Below are 23,846 nucleotides of genomic sequence, written 5' to 3'. Positions count from 1 at the left end.
CACTGTGCTTAAGATAGGTAATAAAACAATGACCAATCTATCTAAAGAAAAGAATGGAGATTTTTAAAATATAACTTCTCATTTCCAATTCCGTATTGTGGTCACATATCATTGCTTCACTCACAAGCAATTCCTATCCTCAGCTTTCTGTGGATAGTAACACTTCCTGTATTAAATTTTTCCTTATGTGCTTAATGAGAAGGATTTCAGGTGTTTAAAAAAAATGTGACATTTCTGGTATTTGTTAAAGAGCAAGAATGATACCTATAGATCAGGAGTCTTTTCAAAATAGAACAATTTAGTGGATGACTGTTCTCTGAGAGATGGTAGAAGAGCTGGAGTCCCAGTACACTATCTATGAAGGCTCCCAGGGCAGTTTTCACCTGCCTAAAGGCACAAAGCCAGTAGCCATAAAAGAGAGAGTACACAGAACCTCGATGGTGGTGGTGGTGGTGGTGGTGGTGGTGGTGGTGGTGGTGGTGGTGATGATGATGATGATGATGATGATGGAGAGGAAGAGGAGTAGGGGCAAGGCAATGATGATGATGACAGCATCAGCCGACATCACTGTGCACCTTCTTTGCACTGAGCACCACGCCAAGTGCTGTCCATATATTCAAGCTGAATCCCCACTGCCAATTTCATGTTCTCTCCTGTGTACCTTCACTTTCATGAGTAGTTATGAGCCAACAGGGTGCTGCAGATTAAAATCACCCTCTGCCCTTACCCTTGAGGCAAAGAGAACACCAGAAGGTTTGGAGTGAGCTCTGTGCAAATTCAAACAAACAAACAAACAAAAAAACCCACAGGTTAAAACCAAGTTCCGGCCAGACAGCCCAGATGGATGGATGATATTAAGACTCACACATTTTCCAAGTTCTTTGAATTTAAGACCTGCAGCTAACAAAAATCTCAGTCATTTCCGTTTTCCTGTCATCTAATTCTCATCGTCTCTGGGTGCTAGAAAATACTCATGATAATTCTTAAATCTGAATTATTTTTTATAAAGCTATTTACAACAACATTAATTTTTAAAAAGTAAGGACTTAATAAATACATGTGTTTATTGAGATTAACAAGGTTTTTCTGGGATCATTTTATTCCTAATACTTTATTGCAAGATTGGACTTTTTCCTGTACTGTTCCATGCTGAATAAATATTAGAGAGATAAATGTAAATCTTTATTCTCAGACTTGTTTCCTGTTTCTTATAATCTAAAACCCAAATTCTGCAAAGAAATCTTATAATCCAAAACTCAATTTGCATTTATAAATTTTAATTGTGAATTATGATATGTGTATGTAATAGAAATATTATATCAAGTTTCTGATCTTAGATAAAGCAGGCAGTTTCTGAGACAGCAGCTTTTGGTTTTATTTGAAAAAGTTGAGGAATGGGGAGACGGAAGACAATGTTAGAGAATGATCATACAGTAACCGTGGCTGTTGCTCTTGCTCCTGATAAACCTGTTTGCGTTCTCATCTTTCTGTTGTAGGTGGTTGCCTATCACTATTGCCAAGCAGATAATGCCTACACCTGCCTGGTACCAGAATTTGTCCACAATGTTGCTGCCCTGCTCTGCCGCTCACCTCAGCTGGCAGCCTATCGGGAGCAGCTTCTTCGGGAGCCTCATTTACAGAGCATGCTGAGCCTTCGGTCCTGTGTTCAAGACCCCATGGCCTCCTTCCGGAGGGGAGTCCTGGAGCCCCTGGAGAATCTCCACAAAGGTACAGATGGGGTGCACAGAAGGTGAAAGGTGGAAGCTTTGGAGCCCAAGTTCACCCAGAGTGTGCCATAGAAATGGTGATTTTTATCACATTGCCAAAACCAAATGTGCCATAGCTGATGTCCCACAGGATACGGTTAACAGAGAAAAGATTTTACCTGAAAAAAATGAAAATTCCTACAGGAATTGCTACTTCTTCCTTTCTCTCTAAAATTTCTCATTCTCACATCCAAATAGAATACATTTTTCTTGTACTAAAGATAGTAGAGCTTCTAGTCCTTTCTGTAGAGTTCAAAAAATCAGTAAAGCCATGGCTCCCAACTCTGTGTTGTGGCGTTTGTGTGGTTAGAAACCTCCTCATCATTATGTTTGGGTTTTGTCTTTTGTCTTTTGTTTTTTTGCTCCACAGTTAGGTAAATTAAATGGCATCCATGGCTGCACAACACTGTGTATATACGAAACCTCAGCTTTCCACTAAAAACTATTTAAAAGGTATTTAAGACATTTTTAAGAAGTGGGGGAAAAAATAAAATGGAATCCATCTCCCTCTTGTGCTCATGCCCTTCCTCCCTCTTTCCTCTGCAACTCTAGTGTCAGCTGTGGCCTTCCCTCAAGCCTCTCCTCCTTCACTCACGTCTACCCCATCCCCTTAACAGTGTTTTATCAGTGTGGAAGCCAGAGAAAAGGACTGGAGTGAACATGAGGTTCCTGAGCAATCACGTTTATTCCTGAGAGACTTTTATATCTTTCTTGAAGGTTTTGGAGGTATTCAGTAAGAAAAAGTGATTATAATTTCCTTTCTCCTGGCCGGCATCTTCGGTTATTTCAACCTCCATACTGGTTACTTGGATATGAGAGTTTCTCTTCTCAACTCTGATGACCTCTCTATACCTTTACTACCTATTAGCTTCTCCGTACCCTAGACGTTTTTAAACCTTGGAATTTCTCCACAGATATTTTAAAGTATATTTTCTCTATGATCAGCCTACATCCTGCTAATTCTGCCTTCGTGATGTTTCTCACATCCATCAATCTCAAATTCATTCCTGTCATTGTCACCCCAAAAACCGTTCCGTTGCTCATGGCATCATATCTGTATTACTACCCTTCCTGGTCTTCTCTGGTTTTTTAGTTTAGTGCTACTTTTACATCATAGCACACTGAGAAAATTATAAAAATTTGTATAGCTTACTGAGATAAAAAAAATCGCAACTCGTTATACCTAGACATGACTTGCCTTGAGGTTACAGCTGTGCCAAGCCCCCAGTACCCTGAGGGCTAAAGACATTCATTTTTAAGCACACCTCTAACCCATTCTTGACATTGCTGGTAGGGAAGCTCTGCCCCAGCCTCCGTAGTCTTGTAGACTTTATGTACTGCTTCCAAATAAAGCTTCATAAAGTATCACTTTCATTACTTAATTTCCCTGTTCAGAAACCTGACTTCCTATTGCCTACTGAATTAACTTCCAGTTTCTTAGTCTAGTGTGTAAGGTACTTGATGGCATAGGTCCAGCCTGCTTTCCAGCTTTACTATATACTTTTACCTGTATGAATCCTGTGTTTACATGTAAAATACTCACTAGTTCTTAAACACTCACCTACATGTTCCTGCCTCCTTACATTTGCTCATTGTTCCATTTCTTGTTATGCCTTCAGCTTACATCTCTATCAGAATTCTACCCATCTTTCAATAACCAGGTTAAATGCCACCTCATTCACAAAAGGCCTGCTGATCCCCCTGCCACCCTCTAGTAAGATACAGTATTCTTCCAAGTCGATATTAGGGGTATTTTTATTTTTAATTTAGGATACTTAACACATTATTATATGCATAATAAGAATTTAAATTTTGTTACTAACATTTGTTGAACTATATGTCAGATACTAGGTGCTTTCTAAGAATTAGTTATTTCTGTACCTATCCTATCCCTTTGACTAAATTGTATGCTACTGAAGTAAGGAACCTTTTCTCATTCATCTTTTATCCTTCATAGTGGTTACCCCACCTTGAACACAATAGGCATTTCAAGAAATAAATTTTGAACAAATGAGTGAACATAGAAATTGCTCACATACTGAGCGCCTTGAAGGAAGGACAGTGATACGAGGATTTACATCTTATGGCTCATTCAGGGAGCTCATTCAAGGAGAATATCCACATGCTTGCAGATTTAGCTCTAGATTGTCAGCCATGACTCATGTGTTTCAATTTTGCTTCTAGATATATCTGCTGCTAATGTGGGTCTCCATAAACAGCTTCAGATATCCTTATTGATAAATATTATTCCAAGTGAATTTAATTATTCCACCTGATTCCCATGTTCCTACTTTTAAAACAAAATCCCCATCATGAGCAATAGCTAGAAACATAATTTATAAAATAAATGAAATACTAATAATTATTTTATCAACTAATAAGGCAGGAAAGAAAAACAGAATATTTTTTTTTTAAATGGAACAATTGGGAATAAAAGGCACAGCTTAGAGAATATAGTCAGTGATATCATAAAAGTGTTGTATGGTGACCGATGGTAGCACACATAATGTATAGAGGGGTTGAACTATGTTGTAAACCTGAAACTAATGTAACATTGTGTGTCAACTATACTCAAATTTAAAAAAAAATTTTAATTAAAATTTAAAAAAATAAAATGAGCGTTGTATTAGGCTGCTAAAAAAAGAAGCAGTAAGTCAAGCAGAGAAAGAAGAATACTGTATGATCTCACTTATATGTAGAATCCAAAAAAAAAAAAAAAAACCACAAAAAACCAATCTCATAGATACAGAGAACAGATTGGTGGTTGCCAGAGGTGGAAGGTGTGCGGTATGGGAGAAATGAAAGAAAGGGGTCAAAAGATAAAAACTTCCAGTAACAAAGTTTACAAGTCATGGAAATATACAGCATGGTCACTATAGTTAATAATACTGTATTGCATATTTGAAACTAGCTAAGAGAGTAAATCTTAAAAGTTCTCATCACAAGAAAAGAAAGTTCGTAATTTTGCAAGGTGATAGATGTTAACTAGGTTTGTGGCCATCATTCTACAATGTATACAAATATCGAATCATTGTGCAGTAGAACTGAACCAAAAATGCAAAATCAAATTAAATTTTTAAAAAGCAAAATGCTGTACTTAAAGTCAATCATATCAATAATTACATTAAGTTTAAATGGACTGAGCATTTCTGTTAAAAGGCAGAAACTACCAGACCTAATAAAAAGTAAGACCCAACACTATACTATCTACAAGAGAGGTTATCTGAATACAGAGACACAGATTGAAAGTGAAAGGATAGAAAAATACATACCATGTAACCATGGAGCATAAGAAAGCTGGGGTGGGTTTATAATGTGAGGCAGAGCAGACTTCAAGACAAGAAGTGTTACCAGAGGGCCATTTGATAAACATAAAAGGACCAATTTCTGGGAAGATAAAATAATCCTAAATGTGTATATACCTAGTAACAGAGGCTCAAATTACATGAATCATTGTCAAATCACTGTTGTACACCAGAAACAAATATAACATTGTATATCAACTGTACTTCACTAATAAATATTTCTTTAAAAGAATGGAAAAATTAGGGGCGCCTGGGTGGCGCAGTCGTTAAGCGTCTGCCTTCAGCTCAGGGCGTGATCCCGGCGTTCCGGGATTGAGCCCCACGTCAGGCTCCTCCACTAGGAGCCTGCTTCTTCCTCTCCCACTCCCCCTGCTTGTGTTCCCTCTCTCGCTGGCTGTCTCTCTCTGTCTAACAAATAAATAAATAAATCTTTAAAAAAAAATGTGTTAAAAAAAAAAGAATGGAAAAATTATTTCAAAATAAAAAGTTTTTTAACTGAAAAAATACATGAGTCAAAAACTGATAGGACTAAAGAGAGAAATAGGCAAATAATCATAGCTGGAGATTTTAACACCTCTCAGTAAATATTAGAACAAGCAGATAAAAAACAAGTGTGTAGAAGACTTCAACAACACTGTCAACCAACTTGATCCACTCACCATTTATAGAATTCTACCCAATAACTGCAGAATATATTTCTTCTAAAGTTCACAAGGACCATATTCTGGGCCATAAAACCAAGTCTGAAAGTTTCAAAAAATTAAAATCTTATAGAAAATGTTATCTGAGATAATGAAACTAAATGAGAAATTGATACAAGTAAAATCCCCAAATATTTAGAAATTTAACAACATACTTCTAAATAACCCATGAGACAAAGAAGAAATCACAGAGGAAATAATAAAGTATCTCAAAATGAGTAGTATAAAATCAATGTCTAAGTTTCTGACTTAATTAGCTAGAAAAAAATGAGGAAAATAAACCCAGAGTAAGCAGAAAGAAGAAAATAGTAAAAACAAGAGCAGACATCAATAAGTAGAAAAAAAATTAATATTTGAAGTGAATAAACCCCTAGCAAGACTGATCAAGAAAATGAGAAAAAAACCTCAAATTAACATCAGGTATAAAAGGGAGATAGCACTATAGTTCTTATAGACATTAAAAGAAAAATAATGGGACTGGAGGAGATTATGCTAAGTGAATAAGTCAAGCAGAGAAAGACAATTATCATATGGTTTCACTCATTTATGGAACATAAGAAATAGGAAGATCAGTAGGAGAAGGAAAGGAAGAATGAAGGGGGGGTAAACAGAAGGGGGAATGAACCATGAGAGACTATGGACTCTGGGAAACAAACTGAGGGCTTCAGAGGGGAGGGGGGTGGAGGATTGGGATAGGCCGGTGATGGGTATTAAGGAGGGCACATATTGCATGGTGCACTGGGTGTTATATGCAAATAATGAATCATGGAACATTGCATCAAAAACTGGGGATGTACTGTATGGTGACTAATATAACAAAATAAAAAATTTTTAAAAAAGAAAAGGTTATTATAAACATATTTTTAACATAAATTCAACAACATAAACTGGACAAATTCTCTAAAAAATACAGCTTACCAAAAGTGACTCAAAGAGAAATAGAAAATCTGAATAGCCCTTATCTATTTAATTTAACTTATAATTTAGAAGGGAAAAAATCTTCAACCAGTAAGCTCCAGGCTTAGATGGTTTCACTGATGAATTGTTTACAACATTTAAAGAAAAAATAATATTTCTGCAAAAACAATAAAAGTAAAAATATAAAGAAGAAATATCAGTCATACACATATGTCTTCAGAAAACTGAGGAGAAGGGAACATTTCTCAACTTGTTTTATTAGACAAGTGTTAAACGCTGAAAACAAAATATGGTAAGGATCTCGTAAGAAAAGAAAATTACAAATCAGTATTTCTCATGACCATAATAGCAAAATCCTGAAAAAACTAATAACAAATCAATTTGTCCTACTCGATCAGGAATGCAATGTTAGTTTAACATTTGAAAGTTTTTCAGTGCACTTCATCATATTGACAGAATAAATGAGAAAATCTATATGTCTTTATATAAATGTATATTTATGTAAAACATATGCATACATAATCTTCTCAATAAATGTAGTAAAGCATTTGGCCAAATATTATAATTAATAATAAAAGCTTTCTGCAAACTAGGAATAGAAGAAAATTTAGTCTAAAAGGAAAACTCCAAAAAACATACAGCTTAACAATGAAATGTTAAATATTTTCCCCCTAATTTCAGGAACAAGACAAGAATGTTCCCTCAGTCACACCACTAATGTTAAACATTCAGCATTCCACTGGTAGTCCAAGCTAGCACAAGAAGAAAGCAAACAAGCAAATAGTAAAGATTGGAAAGGAAGAAATAAAACTGTCTTTATTTGTAGATTATTTACCTAAAACACTCTCAGGAATCTACAAAAGAAAAATTAAGCCTACTAGAACTAATAATAAATATGGAACTCCAGGCTGTAAGGCCAATATGCATGTATCTATTGTATTTTTATACTGGCAGAAAACAATTGAAAACTGAAACTTAAAAAAGTAGTGTGGCAGGTTTGGTTTTTTTTAAGCTTTTTATTTATTCAAGTAATGTCTGTACCCAGTGTGGGGCTCGAACTCACAACCCTGAGATGAAGAGTTGCGTACTCCTCCACCTGAGCCAGCCAGACGCCCTGGTAGTGTGGCAGTTTTAAAGGATGGCTGTAAATTCTTTGACATTCCTCCCATCCAGGGTTGGGGGTCTGTGTCTCTTCCCCTTGAATCTTAGCAGGTTTGTGACTGCTTCAACCAATAGAATACTACAAAGTGATAGTACTGACCTTGAGGCTAGGTCATAAACGTCCATGTAGCTTCCATCTTGTTCACTGAAACACTTGCTTTTGGAGGATTGCATTGTCATGTAAGAAGTAAAGAAGTACAAACCACATAAGTGTTCCAGTTACTAGCCCTGACATGGGAGTTTTTGTTCCAGATGATTTCAGCCCACAGCTGTTTGAGTAACCCCTACCTGTCTGATGCAGCACTAGATAACTGGAATAAACAATATTTTATGTAACATCAAAATACTTAAGAAAAAATTTAACAAAAGATGTATAAGACCTCCACATTGAAAGCTACAAAACATTGCAGAGTGAAATTAAAGAACTTAGTAAATGGAAAAAATACACCATGTTTGTAGATTAGAATTTTTCCCCCAAGTGGTCTGTAGATTCAACATAATCCTAATGAACAAAAGATTAAGACATTTCACAAAAGAAGATACACAAGTGTGCCTACAAGCACATGAAAAGGTGTTTAACATCATTAGTCATCAGGAAAATGCAAATTAAAATCACAATGAGACACCACTTTACTCCCACTAGAATAGTTAAAATTTTTTAAGTCGAACATCAAATGTTGGTGACAATGATAAGCAACTGGAACGCTCACACATTGCTGGTGGGAGCACAAAATGGTACAACTACTTTGGAAAACTACAAAGAACTTACAGTTCTTTGTAAAGTTACATATAAATCTGCTTTATGACCAAGAAATTCTATGCCTATGTATTTAACCCAAAAGAAATGAAAACATACATCTATGAAAAGACTTGTGCAAGACTGTTCATAGCAGCTTTATTCACAGTAGTTAAAAACTGGATACAACCCAAATGTCCATCAACAGAAGAATGGATAAACAAATTGTAGGATATTCACTCAGGGGAATACTTCATAATTATTAAAAAGGAACAAACTAATAATATACTCAACGAAGTAGATGAATCTCAAAATCATGTTAAGCAAAGGAAGCAAGTGTATATAGTCTATAGTGATAGAAGAGTGATTGCCTATTGACAATTGACTGGAAGGGAACCTAAGGGAACTTTCTGGAATCATGGAAATGTTTTATATTTTGATTGGGATGTTAGTTACATGAGTATATATATTTGTCAAAACTGATCAAAGTGTACAGTTAAGATCTTCACAATTAACTATAAATAATTTTATTACAATAGCTTTTAAGATAGAGGATTTTTAAAGGTAGCTGAATCTTTCTTTTCAGGAGAGTTCAGTGGAAAACACATTCAGTTTAGATTCAGAAGCTAGAATCCAAACTGTACATTTTTCTTTTAAAAAATGAAAGTCATGGGGCTCCTGCGTAGCTCAGTCGTTTAAGCATCTGCCTTCAGCTCAGGTCATGATCCCGGAGTCCTGGGATCAAGCCCCACATCAGGCTCCCTGCTCAGGGGGGATTCAGCTTCTCCCTCTCCCCCTGCTCGTGCTCTTTCTCTCTTGCTCACTCTCTCATATAAATAAATAAAATCTTTTTTTTAAATGAAAGTCAGTATTTTCACAATACTTTAAAGTTCTACAAGTGTGGTGACTAAAACACATCCAGGGACACCTGGGTGGCTCAGTTGTTTCAGCATCGCACTCCTGATTTCAGCTCAGGTCATGATCTCAGGGTTGTGAGATCAAACCCCACATTTGGCTCTGCACTGGTCATGAAGCCAGCTTAAGATTCTCTCTCTCCGTCTGCCCCCCCCCACGCACATGTGTGCATACTCTCTCTCAAAAAAACAATTTTTTTAATAATAAAAAACAACATACAAAACAAACGGAAAAGTTTTGAAGTTTCCTGGTGAGCTTTTGCTTCAGCCACCAATATGCAATGAGAGGAGATACTAATTTGCTATCACAGCTCTTGATCCTTGGGGTTGTGAGTTCAAGCACCACGTTGGCTAGAGAGCTTACTTTAAAAAATAATAATAATAAATAAGGAGCAGCAATCCTTTGTTGGTCCCCAATTTTTTTAGAATTTTTGTTTCTCTGGGGCACCTGGGTGGCTCAGTCGTTAAGCGTCTGCCTTTAGTTCAAGGCGTGATCCTGGGGTCCTGGGATCGAGTCCCACATCGGACTCCTCCGCTGGGAGCCTGCTTCTTCCTCTCCCACTCCCCCTGCTTGTGTTCCCTCTCTTGCTGGCTGTCTCTCTGTCATATAAATAAATGAAATCTTAAAAAAAAAAAAAATTTTGTTTCTCTATAAAATCTTTCAAAGCTACTGATGATAGAGTATTTATTTAAATGGCCTGCAGACATTTGGAAATGATCATGCAGAAGCATTCTTGTAAGGCTAGTTGCATTTGAGAAGTGAAATCTAAAGATCATTAAGGCTTCATATCTTAAATTTATAATTGAGATACCTTATCATTTAGCAAAGGAAAAGGAAATTTTTTAGAAATACATCTCATTGTTTTATAATATTAGTACTATTTGGAAATCCTTTGCATTTATTCTTCTGAACCCTAAAAAAGGTAATCTTAAATAAACATGATGTCCTTATTTCTTAACAGGTGAGATATTTTTGATACTTCCTTCATATCACCTGTATTAATAGGTGACTTTTTTTAAGATTTTCTTTATTTTAGACAGAGAGAACATGATCAGGGGAAGAAAGGCAGAGGGAGAGGAAGAGCAAGAAGCAGACTCCCCACTAAGCAGGGAGCCCAATGCGGGGCTTGATCCCAGGACCCTGGGATCATGACCTGAGCTGAAAGCACTTAACCTACTGAGCCACCCAGGCACCCCAGTAGGTGACTTCTAAGTAACTTCTTCAAGGAAGCAAAGGAAAAAAAAGGGGTGGAGGAATAGCCAAGATTGAGAACTATATATAATTATCTTAAGTGGGACATATTTCCTTTTAAAAAAAAAAAGAAATGCTGGGGCGCCTGGGTGGCTCAGTCGTTAAGCGTCTGCCTTCGGCTCAGGGCGTGATCCCAGCGTTCTGGGATCGAGCCCCACATCGGGCTCCCCCACTGGGAGCCTGCTTCTTCCTCTCCCACTCCCCCTGCTTGTGTTCCCTCTCTCGCTGGCTGTCTCTATCTCTGTCAAATAAATAAATAAAATCTTTAAAAAAAAAAAGAATTAAAAAAAATAAATAAAAAACGAAATGCTATATTGTCTACTTTACTTATGGCATAAATAATATAATCTGAGAATTTATGCAAATGAAAATTTAGTTTTATTAGCATTTGGATTATTTCATGCATTAAAATGTCCAGATCATAACTTAGAGCATGTTCTTGATCTTTATACTTAAGAATGTGTTTGAAATATTTTTCCCAAAGAAAATTCCAGCAGATGCATTATCACCAGACTTTTTCTCCACTTCCAATCATGGCTTTCTGACAAAGGAGTCTGGGCAAAGTTAAGGGAAGTATAATTGAAGTTGGGGAGGCAGTGGTGTGCTGATAAAATTTTAACAGCCAACTGGAGAAGGAGGGCTTGTAATATTTGCCAGTTTCCACTGTGTAAATAAATATTCCCACCTCGGCCAATTTCAGGCTACCAGCTGCTTAACAATCAGCTCTTAAAAATACTGCAGTGGGTTCTCCTGGACCAGTACAGGATGGCTTCAGTACACCACTTGGTGGGGCAAGGTGATGGTGCCCAGTAAGAAGGGAGACATCTATTACAGCTGCCAAGCAGAATGTAATTAGAAAATTCCTCCATGAGGGGCGCCTGGGTGGCTCAGTCGTTAAGCATCTACCTTCGGGCGTGATCCTGGAGTTCTGGGATCGAGCCCCACGTCTGGGCTCTTCCGCTGGGAGCCTGCTTCTTCCTCTCCCACTCCCCCTGCTTGTGTTCCCTCTCTTGCTGGCCATCTCTCTCTGTCAAATGAATAAATAAAATCTTAAAAAAAAAAAAAAAAAAAGAAAGAAAGAAAATTCCTCCATGGACATTAAAGACACAGTTACGCTTATGGGTGCCATGGTCCTCAAAATCAAGAACATAAGAGCCCCCAGTTTTGTTGGTCAGTCTCTTAGTTCCAAACAACTTTTTTCTCTTCCTTAATTCTTTAGACTCCCTATAGGAATAATGTTTTTTCTTAGTACTATGTCATCAAGGATGCCATTTCATTAATAATCCTTGTTAATAGAGCTGGAATCCATAGTTCATTTCAAAGAGTCACCAGATCAAAACTCTTCATAATTTAAGAACTGACTTATAGTCCTTATGATATTGAAATTAAATTGCTGTAATATAAAGCTTGTACTTTGGGGGGGAAATAGAAAGTTTTATTAATTATGGAAAAAATCTGCATATTTTCAAATAGAAAACCAAAACATGTATTTTCGATTGGTCTTGACTCTTAAAAGAGCCAATCTCGTACAGAAGTCCACAGACTTTTCCTTCTGTCCCAACTTCCTCTTTTCCTCCTCAGATATAACCTGTGTTCCTTTCAGGTATCCAGTGACTCCTTTCTTCCCCCTGCTTTCTTCCCTTAAGAAGCTGTCAAGTCCCACTAACCACAGTTGATCCTTAAACAACCCAGAGGTCAGGGGCACCAACACCTACATGGACAAAAATCTGCATACAATTTGTGACTCTCCAAAAACTTAACTTTTAATAGCCTACTGTTGACCTCAGTCCTTACCAATAACATAATCAATTAATACATATTCTGTATGGTATATGTATTATGCAATGTAGTCTTACAGTAAAGTAAACTAGAGAAAGGTATTCAGAAAATCCTAAGAGAAAATACATTTTCAGGACGGTACTGTATTTATCTAAAAAAAATCCACATGTAAGTGGATTCAAAGCCATGTTATACAAGGGTCAAATGTAGTAATTTTTACTTATTATTTGCAATTCATTTGTACTAAAGTGTGCATTCAACCTGGGGGTTTTTTAATCTCTAATTTGTTCACTGTGGTTCAAGAATCACTAAGCATTTAAAGAGAGTGGAAGCCTGAAAACCCACGAAGCCTTTTTCTACAGCCTCGCCCTGAAAGATTAAACTGATTTTGTCAAGTTAGGAGAGTATAGAGTTCAGGGGGGAACTAAACACAAAAGTGGCAGATATTTGTCTTTCCCATTGACTCCTTCTTCCTGGGAAGATCACACAAGGGTCTGGTCCCATTGAAGCTGCATTAGGTACAGTCTAGGAAGCTGCTCGTTCTGTAAGATCTTGAGATCCAACCTGCCTAGTTGAGATTTCTCTCTTGGCTGGGATTCCTTTTCTCTGTTCCACACCCTTCCTTCACACTACACATTTACATGAAGCCTTTTTGGGGGTGGGGGTGGGGGGTAAAGGGGAGAATTCCCAAAGGAACATGTGACTCTGTTCTCTTTAATGCTATCAAAAAAAACCAACACATTCTTTTCAGCGTTTTCAAGTATGGGAGAAAAATGAATTTCCATGTGCAAATTTTCACAAGTGTCATGTTCAGGCTGTCTCACAACTGATAACATGGGGGAGAGGATGGTGATGGTACATACACTTCATACATTACATATGTAATAAAACTTTCACCCCTGGTAAAAACAAAATGAATTCACTAGATGAATTATTCTTTGTCTTTATAATAAATTATGTACCCTGAGCATTTAGTAAATACTCAAGAGATCTTTTCTAATTTTTTTTCCCCCAGATATGTGATCAAATACCCAAAAAGAACTCAGTTATCCACTTGGTAATTACTAAGTAATCTGTTTCTTTCTATCTCAGAGAGAAAAATCCCAGATGAAGATTTCATCATCCTAATTGATGGATTAAATGAAGCAGAATTTCACAAACCGGATTATGGGGATACAATTGTTTCATTTCTGAGTAAAATGATTGGAAAATTTCCTTCCTGGCTCAAACTAATTGTAACAGTTAGGACCAGTTTACAGGTATGTGTTTGTTTGCTTTGGGACCATAAATTGTTTCCCTTCAAGAGTGCTTAAACAGAAGAGTTCTAGATCCTTGTTCTAGATGATGAGTTTTTTTAAACCTCTACCATGTTCTAGAGCACTAGCAAGAATAATTCCCAAAGAGTATATATCGGCAGTGAGACATCAGATGATCTAGAGAGACCAGTCTCTGTATATGACTCTCTTACTTCAGATTCCCATTCCCATTGTTCTGGATAAGTTTTGATAAAGTGTCCTTCAAAATCACATGAAAAGAAAGTCCATTTTTCTAGACTTTGTCCTGAGCTCAGCAATGCAGATTAAGTCCCTAACACTCTAATTTGCTGTTTGACTTTTGTTTTACTTTTTTTTTTAATCATGTAATGCCATGCAAAACCCAGTTCTGTCTGCCATTTAGAGTCAGATTTTCTCCTTCCCCCTCTGCTTCAACTCGAACAACTTTTCTATAACAGGACGGTTATATTTCCCCTAAGAATTATTGGCAGTGTTCAGATCGCTCACTGATCACTTAATGGCCTGGAAGAAGGACTAGAAATGTAGGACTGAGCCTGCAAAGACATACGGGCTAAGGATAAATGACTTCACCTAATCTCTCACAAGATTACATAAACCTTGTTCTCATCGTAGCTGAGTCTGTATCCCCTATTCCTTACATATTCACACTTGGTTTGGAACAGAGTTTCTCGACCTTTCTTTGCCTAACCATTGCCTTGCTTGATGAGCGTCATGGCCTCACATATTATATACCTATCCCTCTGTTTTGATACAACCCACTTGTAATAATTACTAGGGTACAGAAAACAATCTCTCCTTCCTTTTCCCATCTCCCAGGGACTTAGTAGTATTCCTGCATGTCGACCAATTAGCTTTGCTGCCTTCTTTGATCAGAAACTGTGCTTATAATCCCGGCCACCACCTTGCAGATGTTTGTTATTAATCTCAAAGTAATTTAAATTAAAGAATGTGGATGAATCAATGTAAATGCATCTTTACAACTAAAAATTATGTAGTCTACCATTACTAGTCAGTAGCTTGATTATTAAAGATGAAGAATGAAAAAAAGAAACTTCCAGGAACACAATCTCTGACTAGTTTTACTAAATGTGTGCTTAGGAGATGTTATCCTCATTTGTATTTTTCCATAATGCCATGTGTAATCTCAGAAGACATTTTAAGTATGACTTGATGAGCAGATGACTTTAACTTTTCAGCTATGCCAAAGGACAGGAAAAGTACTATACATATTAATCTATAAAGTCAAAATTTCAGTGTCCTCATAAATCAAGACCTGTAATAACTTCCCAGATACTTCATTCACTTCGACCAAGAATTTTCTTATTCAGCTCTGACAGTGAAATAATTCATAGATCTTAAAAAAAAAACCCTCATATCCGATCATTCGTTATTTCCATAGACATCTCTTAAGTACCTCAAGTGTGTCAGGCACTTTCTAGGAGCTAAAGATAGAACAGTGAACAAGGCAGACTGTATCCCTGCCTTCATAAAGCTTATATTCCAGTGAGGAACACAAACAAAACCTAAGTGAAAAATTAAACATATAGTAAAATTTTAGGTAGTATTGGTGTTATGAAGACAAATAAAATAGGATAAAGGGATAAATGCGGATGATAGTTATTTTAGATAAGGCCATAGGAAAGCCCTCTCCAAGGAATCTGGCAAAATAATGAGATCTGATTTACCTTTTTAAATGATTTCTTTGGCTGCTAGCCGCAAAGATAATAAAATGTAGGGGATCAAGAATAGAAGCAGTATAGGCGAAAGGTGGTGGTAGCTTAGACTAGAGTGGTCATGGTAGGAACCCTGTGAAGTGGTCATATTTGGACTATACTTTGAAGGAGAATCAAAAGAACTTAATGATGGGTTGATTGTGGGGTGAGCAAGAGAGAAGATTCAAAAGCGAAACCTGGGTTTTTCATGAGCAGTTGGGTAAATGCCAGTATGAGGAAAAGAGAAAGATCACAGAGACCTATAATTTGGTGGTAGGGTTAGTGATAATGCGGTTTATTGACATGGGAAGGTTGTGTGGCAGGGGGTCAAAATTTATTCTGATTTGGTTATGTTAAGTTTGTCTATGCAACATCCCAATGTAAATGTCGAGTAGACAAAGGTATACAATGACAGCTCAGGGGAGAGGACTAAGCTGGAAACACAGGTTAGGCCTCATCCACAGATAGATGATATTTAGAACCATGGGACCGAAGAAGCTGTTGTTGGGAGTGAGAGTGGAGACCCAAGTCATGGATGCACTGAGAAATGAAAGAAGGGCCAGCTCAAAAGGCTGGTAGGAGTGGCCAGTGTGCTAGAGTAAAACGAAGGGATGTGCTATGGAAGCAAGCCGTAGAAAGTGACTTGAAAGGCATGATCACCTCTGTGAAATACCACTGAGAGGCTGAGGAAGATGAGCCCTGAAACATGATTATCGGGTTTAGGAAAGTGAAGATTACGTAAAACCTTGACAAGAACCATTTCAGTGAAATTATGTGGTTGAGGTCTTATTGCAGCAAATAAAGGACAGAATGGGAAGGAGGAACAAGAGATAGGAAGTAGGGAGAACTCTTCTGTGAAGTTTTGCTAAAAATGGGGACAGAGATATAGGATAGTAGCTGGGGGGAGAGATTGTGGTATCATTTATCTGTGTGATCCAGTAGAGAAGAAATTGAAGCAGAAGAAAGCGGATACTTACAGGACCAAAGTTTATATGCAGATAAGATGGAATCCAGAGCATAAGTAACCACAAAGCCCTATCACCTCTCCCCAGTATAATTTCCAAGAGGATCACCAAGGTACCAAGCATGTAAGAATTATTCCTTTGGGCTAAGGCATCTCCAAAAAATCTTCATTAAAATGTAGTCATCTTATTAGGGAGGTTAGAAAGGCACATTTTTATATGGCGTTCTTAGAGTCCTCATGCAGTTCTCTTACTGAATCGTACTTTGACATTATGTGTTGGTTTACACTGAGAAAAATTACAACAAAAGTTATATGGCACTCCATTTTCCCTTTATGTTAGGAGTGTTATTGAGAATATTGACCATTAAATCATTCTTATAGTACCCTTTATGAAGACCCATAAAAAATTACCTCAAGTCTCGATATTAAGAAAAATCATGTCCCGTCTGTGCAACAAATTTGTTTTAACCTATGGATACTAATACTTGATCATATTTCCCTCTTTGGCCACTCGGAAGTTTAGAATAAATGTATGGACCTCAGAGTGTATCACAAGAGTTAGGGGAAACTGAAGGTCTTTCTGTCTCTCTCTCTCTCTCCATCTGTTTTAGGAAATTACCAAGCTGCTGCCTTTCCATAGGATTTTTTTGGATCGACTAGAAGAGAATGAAGCCATAGACCAGGATCTGCAGGCTTACATCCTGCACCGGATACACAGCAGCTCAGAGATCCAGAATAACATTTCACTTAATGGCAAAATGGACAATACTACATTTGGCAAACTCAGTTCTCACCTCAAGACCCTCAGTCAAGGGTCTTATCTATACCTGAAACTCACATTTGACCTCATAGAGAAAGGCTATCTAGTGTTAAAGAGCTCTAGCTACAAAGTCGTTCCTGTTTCGCTCTCTGAGGTTTATTTACTCCAGTGCAATATGAAGTTCCCAACCCAGTCTTCCTTTGACCGGGTGATGCCTCTCCTGAATGTGGCAGTGGCCTCTCTGCACCCACTGACTGATGAACATATCTTCCAGGCCATCAATGCTGGTAGCATTGAAGGCACCCTAGAATGGGAGGATTTTCAGCAGAGAATGGAGAACCTCTCCATGTTCCTAATCAAGCGCAGAGACATGACTCGTATGTTTGTACATCCTTCTTTTCGAGAATGGCTTATCTGGAGAGAAGAAGGAGAGAAAACCAAATTTCTCTGTGATCCCAGGTAAGCCATAGACCTGTAATAAGCAATTCTGAGCCTATTTTGTATTGATTGCATGGAGCATGGGTATTGAAAGCAGTGAGAAGTGTTCTTCATTGAACATTTCACACAAAGGAAACATCATCTCTGTTTCTTCTCAAGACAAGGCTGTAATGAGGTTAATTTATTTTCTCACAATGTTATTTCCATAAGACTCAAAATCTGTGTAGATATTTAGAATACCCCCCCACCTTCCTATATATCCCTAAATAATTTTCTTTGTGCTAGTGAACCCAGGCTATAATTAATCTAGCCATTTCATAGACTTCCTCAGTGTTCTTCCGATATGAAGAAAGAATTGATAATATTGTTCATCTCTTTGACTTAAACCAGAATCACTTTAAAACTGCAATTGCCTTTTAAATGCCATTACCATTTTTAAAGGCACCAGTAACTAACCCCATTGAAGCCCAGCCAGTGCTAAAGTTTATGCTGGAAAATGGAATCTTAAACCTCACAGCTGAAACAGACCTGAAGAGATCAGTGGCCTAGCTGCCCTCCCTATAGGTGAAGAAGTTGCCGTTGTCCCCATTTTACAAAGGTCCCCTTTTACAAAAGCCTTAAGATGCTGAATCAGTCCTGGAACTCATCAAGTTAATAGGTGGGGGACAGGAGGAAGGACTAGAAAAAGAACGGCAGATATGTGGTATGTACCACCTCGCCCCCGCCCTGCAACATGCACGCCCAGCACACTTGCCGGATGAGCTTGACCCTGACTTAACGATCTTTCTCAGCTCAACAAGCCAGACTAGATGTGAAACTGTTTCCCATTCTCTTGGGTAGAGCCCATCTCTAACATCCCAGTGGGGCATGCTTTCTACTCCCCACTACCTTTTTAAAAGAATTATTCCTTTAACAAAGTTGGTTAAATGTTGAGGGATTGCTCTCAAATCAGAGCTATCCCTGCCTTCCTGGAAACAAAGAAGACACCGACAACATAGCTGGCAAACGCAGAACTTATTCTGGCTTGGAAAGAAGAGAGGCCAACTTTGACTGTGTCTCCGCCCGTGACTCATCAGAGAGACTAAACCTCTGTGACCATGCCTGGGGTTTTATTTCTCTCCTGGCATGTTCTTCACCCGGCCTTATTGGACACAACTGTGCTTGTGGGAATGCTGCTCAGCCTGCTTCATGCCAGTTCGTTAGAAAATTAGTTCCAGATTCTGATGAAGATATTAGGCCAGGCAGTAGATTCTGTGGTATTTTCCCTGAGAAACTTTTAAAGAAACAAGCTATAGTGGAAAGAACATGGATTTTTTGAGTCATTATCTGCATATAAATCGTATTTCTTCTAGGAACTGTGACCTTTGGAGAGTTTTATGTTTCTGAGACAATTTTCTTATCTATGTAAAAGAGATAATATTTCCTAAAGTTGTTGAGAACTAAATGAGGTCATGTAGTATAATACCTAAAAAAGTACAGAGTACAAAAAAAGTGTTCAAGGAATATTCTTTCCCCCCCCACTCACACCTTTGCAGTAATAGACCCTTTAGATATATCTTAACTAAATCCTGTGGCTAATTGGATAGGCAGCAGTAGTCTTCTGCTACTAGCACTTGGGGGTACAAGATTTAAAAAAAAGAAAACGGAGTCTGAGTCTCTTCTATGAATTGTATGACATTCCCAAGAGTATTTTATTATAAATCCCACTAGTACTGCTACAGTGCTTAATACATAGAGTTGGCAACCACATATTTAATAAAAAGAGACCAATCTAGAATTACTCAGGAAAACTTTGAAATCAGTTTCCAAAGAAACTTTGCTAGTTGATCTGCTCTCTCTCTTCCTGGAACATTTCAGAGAATTGAATGCTGAGGTCCAAGGCAGCCAGGCTACCACTGAATTAACAGAGTCCTTACAACAGGGGCGCCTGGGTGGCGCAGCGGTTAAGCGTCTGCCTTCGGCTCAGGGCGTGATCCCGGCGTTCTGGGATCGAGCCCCACATCAGGCTCCTCTGCTATGAGCCTGCTTCTTCCTCTCCCACTCCCCCTGCTTGTGTTCCCTCTCTCGCTGGCTGTCTCTATCTCTGTCGAATAAATAAATAAAATCTTTAAAAAAAAAAAAAAAAAAAAACAGAGTCCTTACAACAGATAAAACCCTTAGGGGCTCCCAAAGGAGAAAATATGGGATTTTGCAGCCATATCATGACTTTACAGGCTTACCTTCTCAACATGATTTATTAACCAGAAGCATTTGGGCAACAAGCTGATACACTGGGACAAGGAAACACTTCTAACTTCAGATGCTATGTAGTCTGTTCCCTCATGATTGAATAACATGCAGAGCTGCTTAGGGATCATCATATATCACTTAATGACAGAGAGAATAAAATAGTAGGACCAGGAGTTATCAAAAAAGCTTCCTTACATTTCATGTCAGTTGGAATTCAGCCTTCTACCCAGCACTGTCTGGCACTAGCTTTGTTACTCAAGTATTGATGTCAGAGTTTGAGGCCCCCTGGGTCAATGAGATGGAAATTCACTAAGAATTTAATGCTATTGGCAAAGCCCAAGCTGGCCTTTCAAAGAAACTGGCTGTAATTGCTTTCCATTTCAGGCAAGTCTGATTAGCAGGACTCTTTCAAAGCAGGGTTTGTCTTTGTGGGCTTCAGCCTCTACTTCCTGTACGTTCCCCGTCTGCTCTTCTGTTTCTCCCCAGTTTCTCTCTAGAGCATCGCACGTATTTCAGTAGACCGGAGAGACCAGCTCATTGCCTCTGAAATCACCCTGTGTAAGCCAGTGCTGACAGGTGTAAGGAGAACTCTCAGAGGCAACAGAACATCTCTGTCTCTTCTAGTCCATCTTCCTGGGCTTTCGACACTTACTCGTTCACCCTGAACTTGCTGACCTTATTAGGGAATTAGACACAGATGAGAATATTCTATACTGAAGCCAAAAAGTAGTTGATCTTCATCAGAAATAGGCCACCCACGGAGGTACTTCTGCTAAGCTGAAGAGAGTCAATAATCTGAGGATGGTGCTGGAAAGAGGAAATAGCAGAGCAGACGTCAGTGCTACAGCTGAGATAGAGTTTTCCTTATTTTAAATATCAGTCAGCCTGTTGTCAGAGAACTGACATCTCAGAGAGAATGACCTAATGTTGCATAAACATATAACTGTCACAGAAAGAGATGAGTTGTAGATGTCTTTTCTCAGCTTGGTAACGGGATGGGTGTGTGCGTGTGTGCGTGTGTGTGTGTGTGTGTGTGTGTGTGTGTACACCAAACTGTAAGCAGAGCATCACTGAAAAATTTTTTATCACATCAGAACTTCTAAAGTTTTGGATTTGCATTCTGGATGAAAATATGCCTCTTGAAGCCCTGACAAACCTTAAACCTCACCACCTTATTCTGCTTTCCATTTCCCACTATTCATCACTGTCATATCCTGTCATACTCTGAAATTAATCCATTTTATATTTTATTCCCTCGGGCACTGAGATATCAGATTAACTCACTAATCTTATAAACTAATCTCTGCTATTATGCTAATAAGAGGGAGATAGCAAACCCATTTGAAGCAACTTGTGCATTTCAAGTAAGGCATTTGAGAAAAGAAGTCATCAGTCTTTGTTAACTAACCTATTGATGACTTTGATAGTTGAAACTTCAGGCTGGGAGAGTAAACAGTTGGGGGCTGCCAGCCCTGTGCTGCTTAAGATTTCTGCAGAACGTTAGGCTAGCCCTGCATGAACCCCCATTCTTTTTTCTTTGTTTCCTTTTCTTCACAGTATCTAGCCTCCCCTTCCATAGGAACAGCTCACAGATCAACATTTATATATATACATATATACAGGAATATATATGTAAGATCTTTATATAAAAATCAGAAGACTCCGTTGCCTTATTTTTAACTGTTTGAATAAAACACATGAGGCTTGTGAACTTTGTTGAGTACTGCACCGCTACGACCTAATGAAGTTATGATTTGGGAGCCTCGTTTGGGTTGACCTGATTTCCTCAAAACTAAGAGAAGCAAACTTTATGACGGGTGAAAAAGGGGAAGGGCTACACAAATCCTGTGAGGATAGTTGGGTACTTACTTGCCTCCCTGTGACTAGAGTTGATCTCTTATAATACATGGTCTGTTGAGATTTTTCCTAATTATTTTGGTCATGTTAGTCTGTGAATTACACATTGGAGACCTGATGCTCCAAAATCCATGCCACAAAGCAGACTGTCAGAGAAGAGCGATTTGCCTAAAAGCAAAAAGAAGGCATTCCCCCTAAAAGGGAAAACTAACTCAGTGCAGAGGGCCTGCACAGCCTGACTTCTTACAGAGTACATGGGTCTGAAATACCCACAGAGTGGTGAGTTGCAGGGTTAAGGTGATTCGGATTGTTCGTTCTAATGCAAACATGAGCCTCCGGGCAGGATGACATTTAACCTTGCCCTTGCTAAAGCACAAACTCTAGGTTACTGCTGATAGCCACTGCAGGCTCCTAAAACAAACCCTTAAATTGAGAATAGGTTCTGCTTTATAAAAGCATTAGGAAAGAATTCAGCAAAGTGATGGGTCATGGGAAGGAAAAAAGGGTCTGGAACCACATCAGCCCTTAGGAGGTTTGGAAGAGTTACATCAAGGAAAAGGGCGGTGTACACCCTTTACTAGCACGTGACTATTAGTAGATGATCTTACCTGCCTGGAAGTATTAACTCTCTAATCTCTGTGCTGGGTCTACATCTGCTACACTTCTCATTCCTTTCTATCACTGAGGGGAAATTAGTCTTCTTATGTTAAAATTTGAATGTGTACTTTCCAAGGAGAAATTTCATTGATGTGTCATATTATTAAAGATCTGTTTAATTTGCCAGTAATTTTCCCCTTATTATCTAATCCAGTTTCTAACTCCCTATTGGCATCAAGAATAAATGTGGGACTCATATCTGAAGTATTGTGTAGTGACCTAAGGTCATGGTTTTGTGATTTAATGCAAGGGAGAAATTAGATGAAATCTAATGTATATCTTGGAATATGTCCAGTTTGCCAGTTGCGTGAATGTCCTTCAACTTTACAAATTTGTTTCCTCTCAGTATAAATCATGGGATCCATATCTATTAGTCATATAGGCAAACTGTTCCCAGTCCTTAAAACTCTTATATCTTCAAAGATGGGCAACAATAACACTTTTTTTCCTTTTCCAAATCCAAAATTAAGTTTGGAAAAAACTAGTAATCATTCGTTTGCTAAGTTAATAAATATACAGAGAAATAGTTATTATGATAAGACGGAGAGAGAGCACTCTTTTATGATTTGGAAAGCATGCAGAAGAGACAACTGAAGAAAACACAAAAAGGCCTTGTACTGTCCCATATTTGATTTTGCTACAAGAAAGTAATATTGCTTTATATGTTTAATATATATATATATATATTTTTTTTTTAAGTGGATATACCTGAATAGCAAATGCTGGTTAAAACAACTTACCTAAAAATCTAAAATAGGAAGTAGAGCAAGTGATTAAGGAAAAGTTTGGGTACTGAAAGTAGCATAGGAAATAGAGGCTAATTTGTCCTATTAATGAGTCTCTGAAGCAACACTGGCTGAATGAAAAGATGGGACTCACACTGGCGCCTTCCTAGGTTGTCAAACCAAGATTAATGGCACAGCAGTCAGAAGTAGTTATCTCCAGTTTAGGGGGACATGACAGCACATTGTCTTTTTTCTGAATACAGCAACTTACTCAGCTGTCTCTAGAGACTTTCAAACGCAGCTAGATCTCCACATGTGGTAAAATCAGCACTAATAGCCTTCTATCCTCTCAACCATGAGAACCCACAGCTGTGAGACATGTATTCGCATGTATTCACTGCAGCCATTAGCATATCCAGTTGGTTCGACTGTTCCAATCTTACTAGTAAGTATTCATTTACTTACTTCCACCTCTACAGACCACACCCTAGGTTCTCATGTGAACAGCTTTAGCCTCCTAACTAGGGAGAACCTCCCCTCTCTCCATTCTCCGCCAGCAGCCAAAGTCATTTTTTCTAAAGCACAAATCTAACCATATAACTTCTGCCTGAAAATCCCTTAATGGCTACTTCAAAGCCCTCTATAACAAAGATATCTTCTGCCCACCTTTTTAAATT

The 23,846-nt window shown here is 38.1% G+C and overlaps 1 protein-coding gene across 1 annotated transcript in view; it reads left to right on the top strand.

Moving 5' to 3' along the window:
• Positions 1–23,846, top strand: part of TANC2 (tetratricopeptide repeat, ankyrin repeat and coiled-coil containing 2) — a 150,902-nt gene that overhangs the window by 74,758 nt on the left and 52,298 nt on the right. Inside the window, exons 7-9 of the mRNA XM_040640428.1 lie at positions 1,497–1,728; positions 13,625–13,791; positions 17,115–17,722. Coding sequence (XP_040496362.1) covers positions 1,497–1,728; positions 13,625–13,791; positions 17,115–17,722 — 1,007 coding nt within the window. The remainder of the gene's footprint in view (positions 1–1,496; positions 1,729–13,624; positions 13,792–17,114; positions 17,723–23,846) is intronic.

Source organism: Ursus maritimus, unplaced genomic scaffold (assembly GCF_017311325.1).
Source record: "Ursus maritimus isolate PB19 unplaced genomic scaffold, ASM1731132v1 scaffold_24, whole genome shotgun sequence".
Taxonomy (NCBI): Eukaryota; Metazoa; Chordata; class Mammalia; order Carnivora; family Ursidae; genus Ursus; species Ursus maritimus.
Note: the sequence above shows the minus strand (reverse complement) of the source record. Positions and strands in the feature narration are given on the sequence as shown.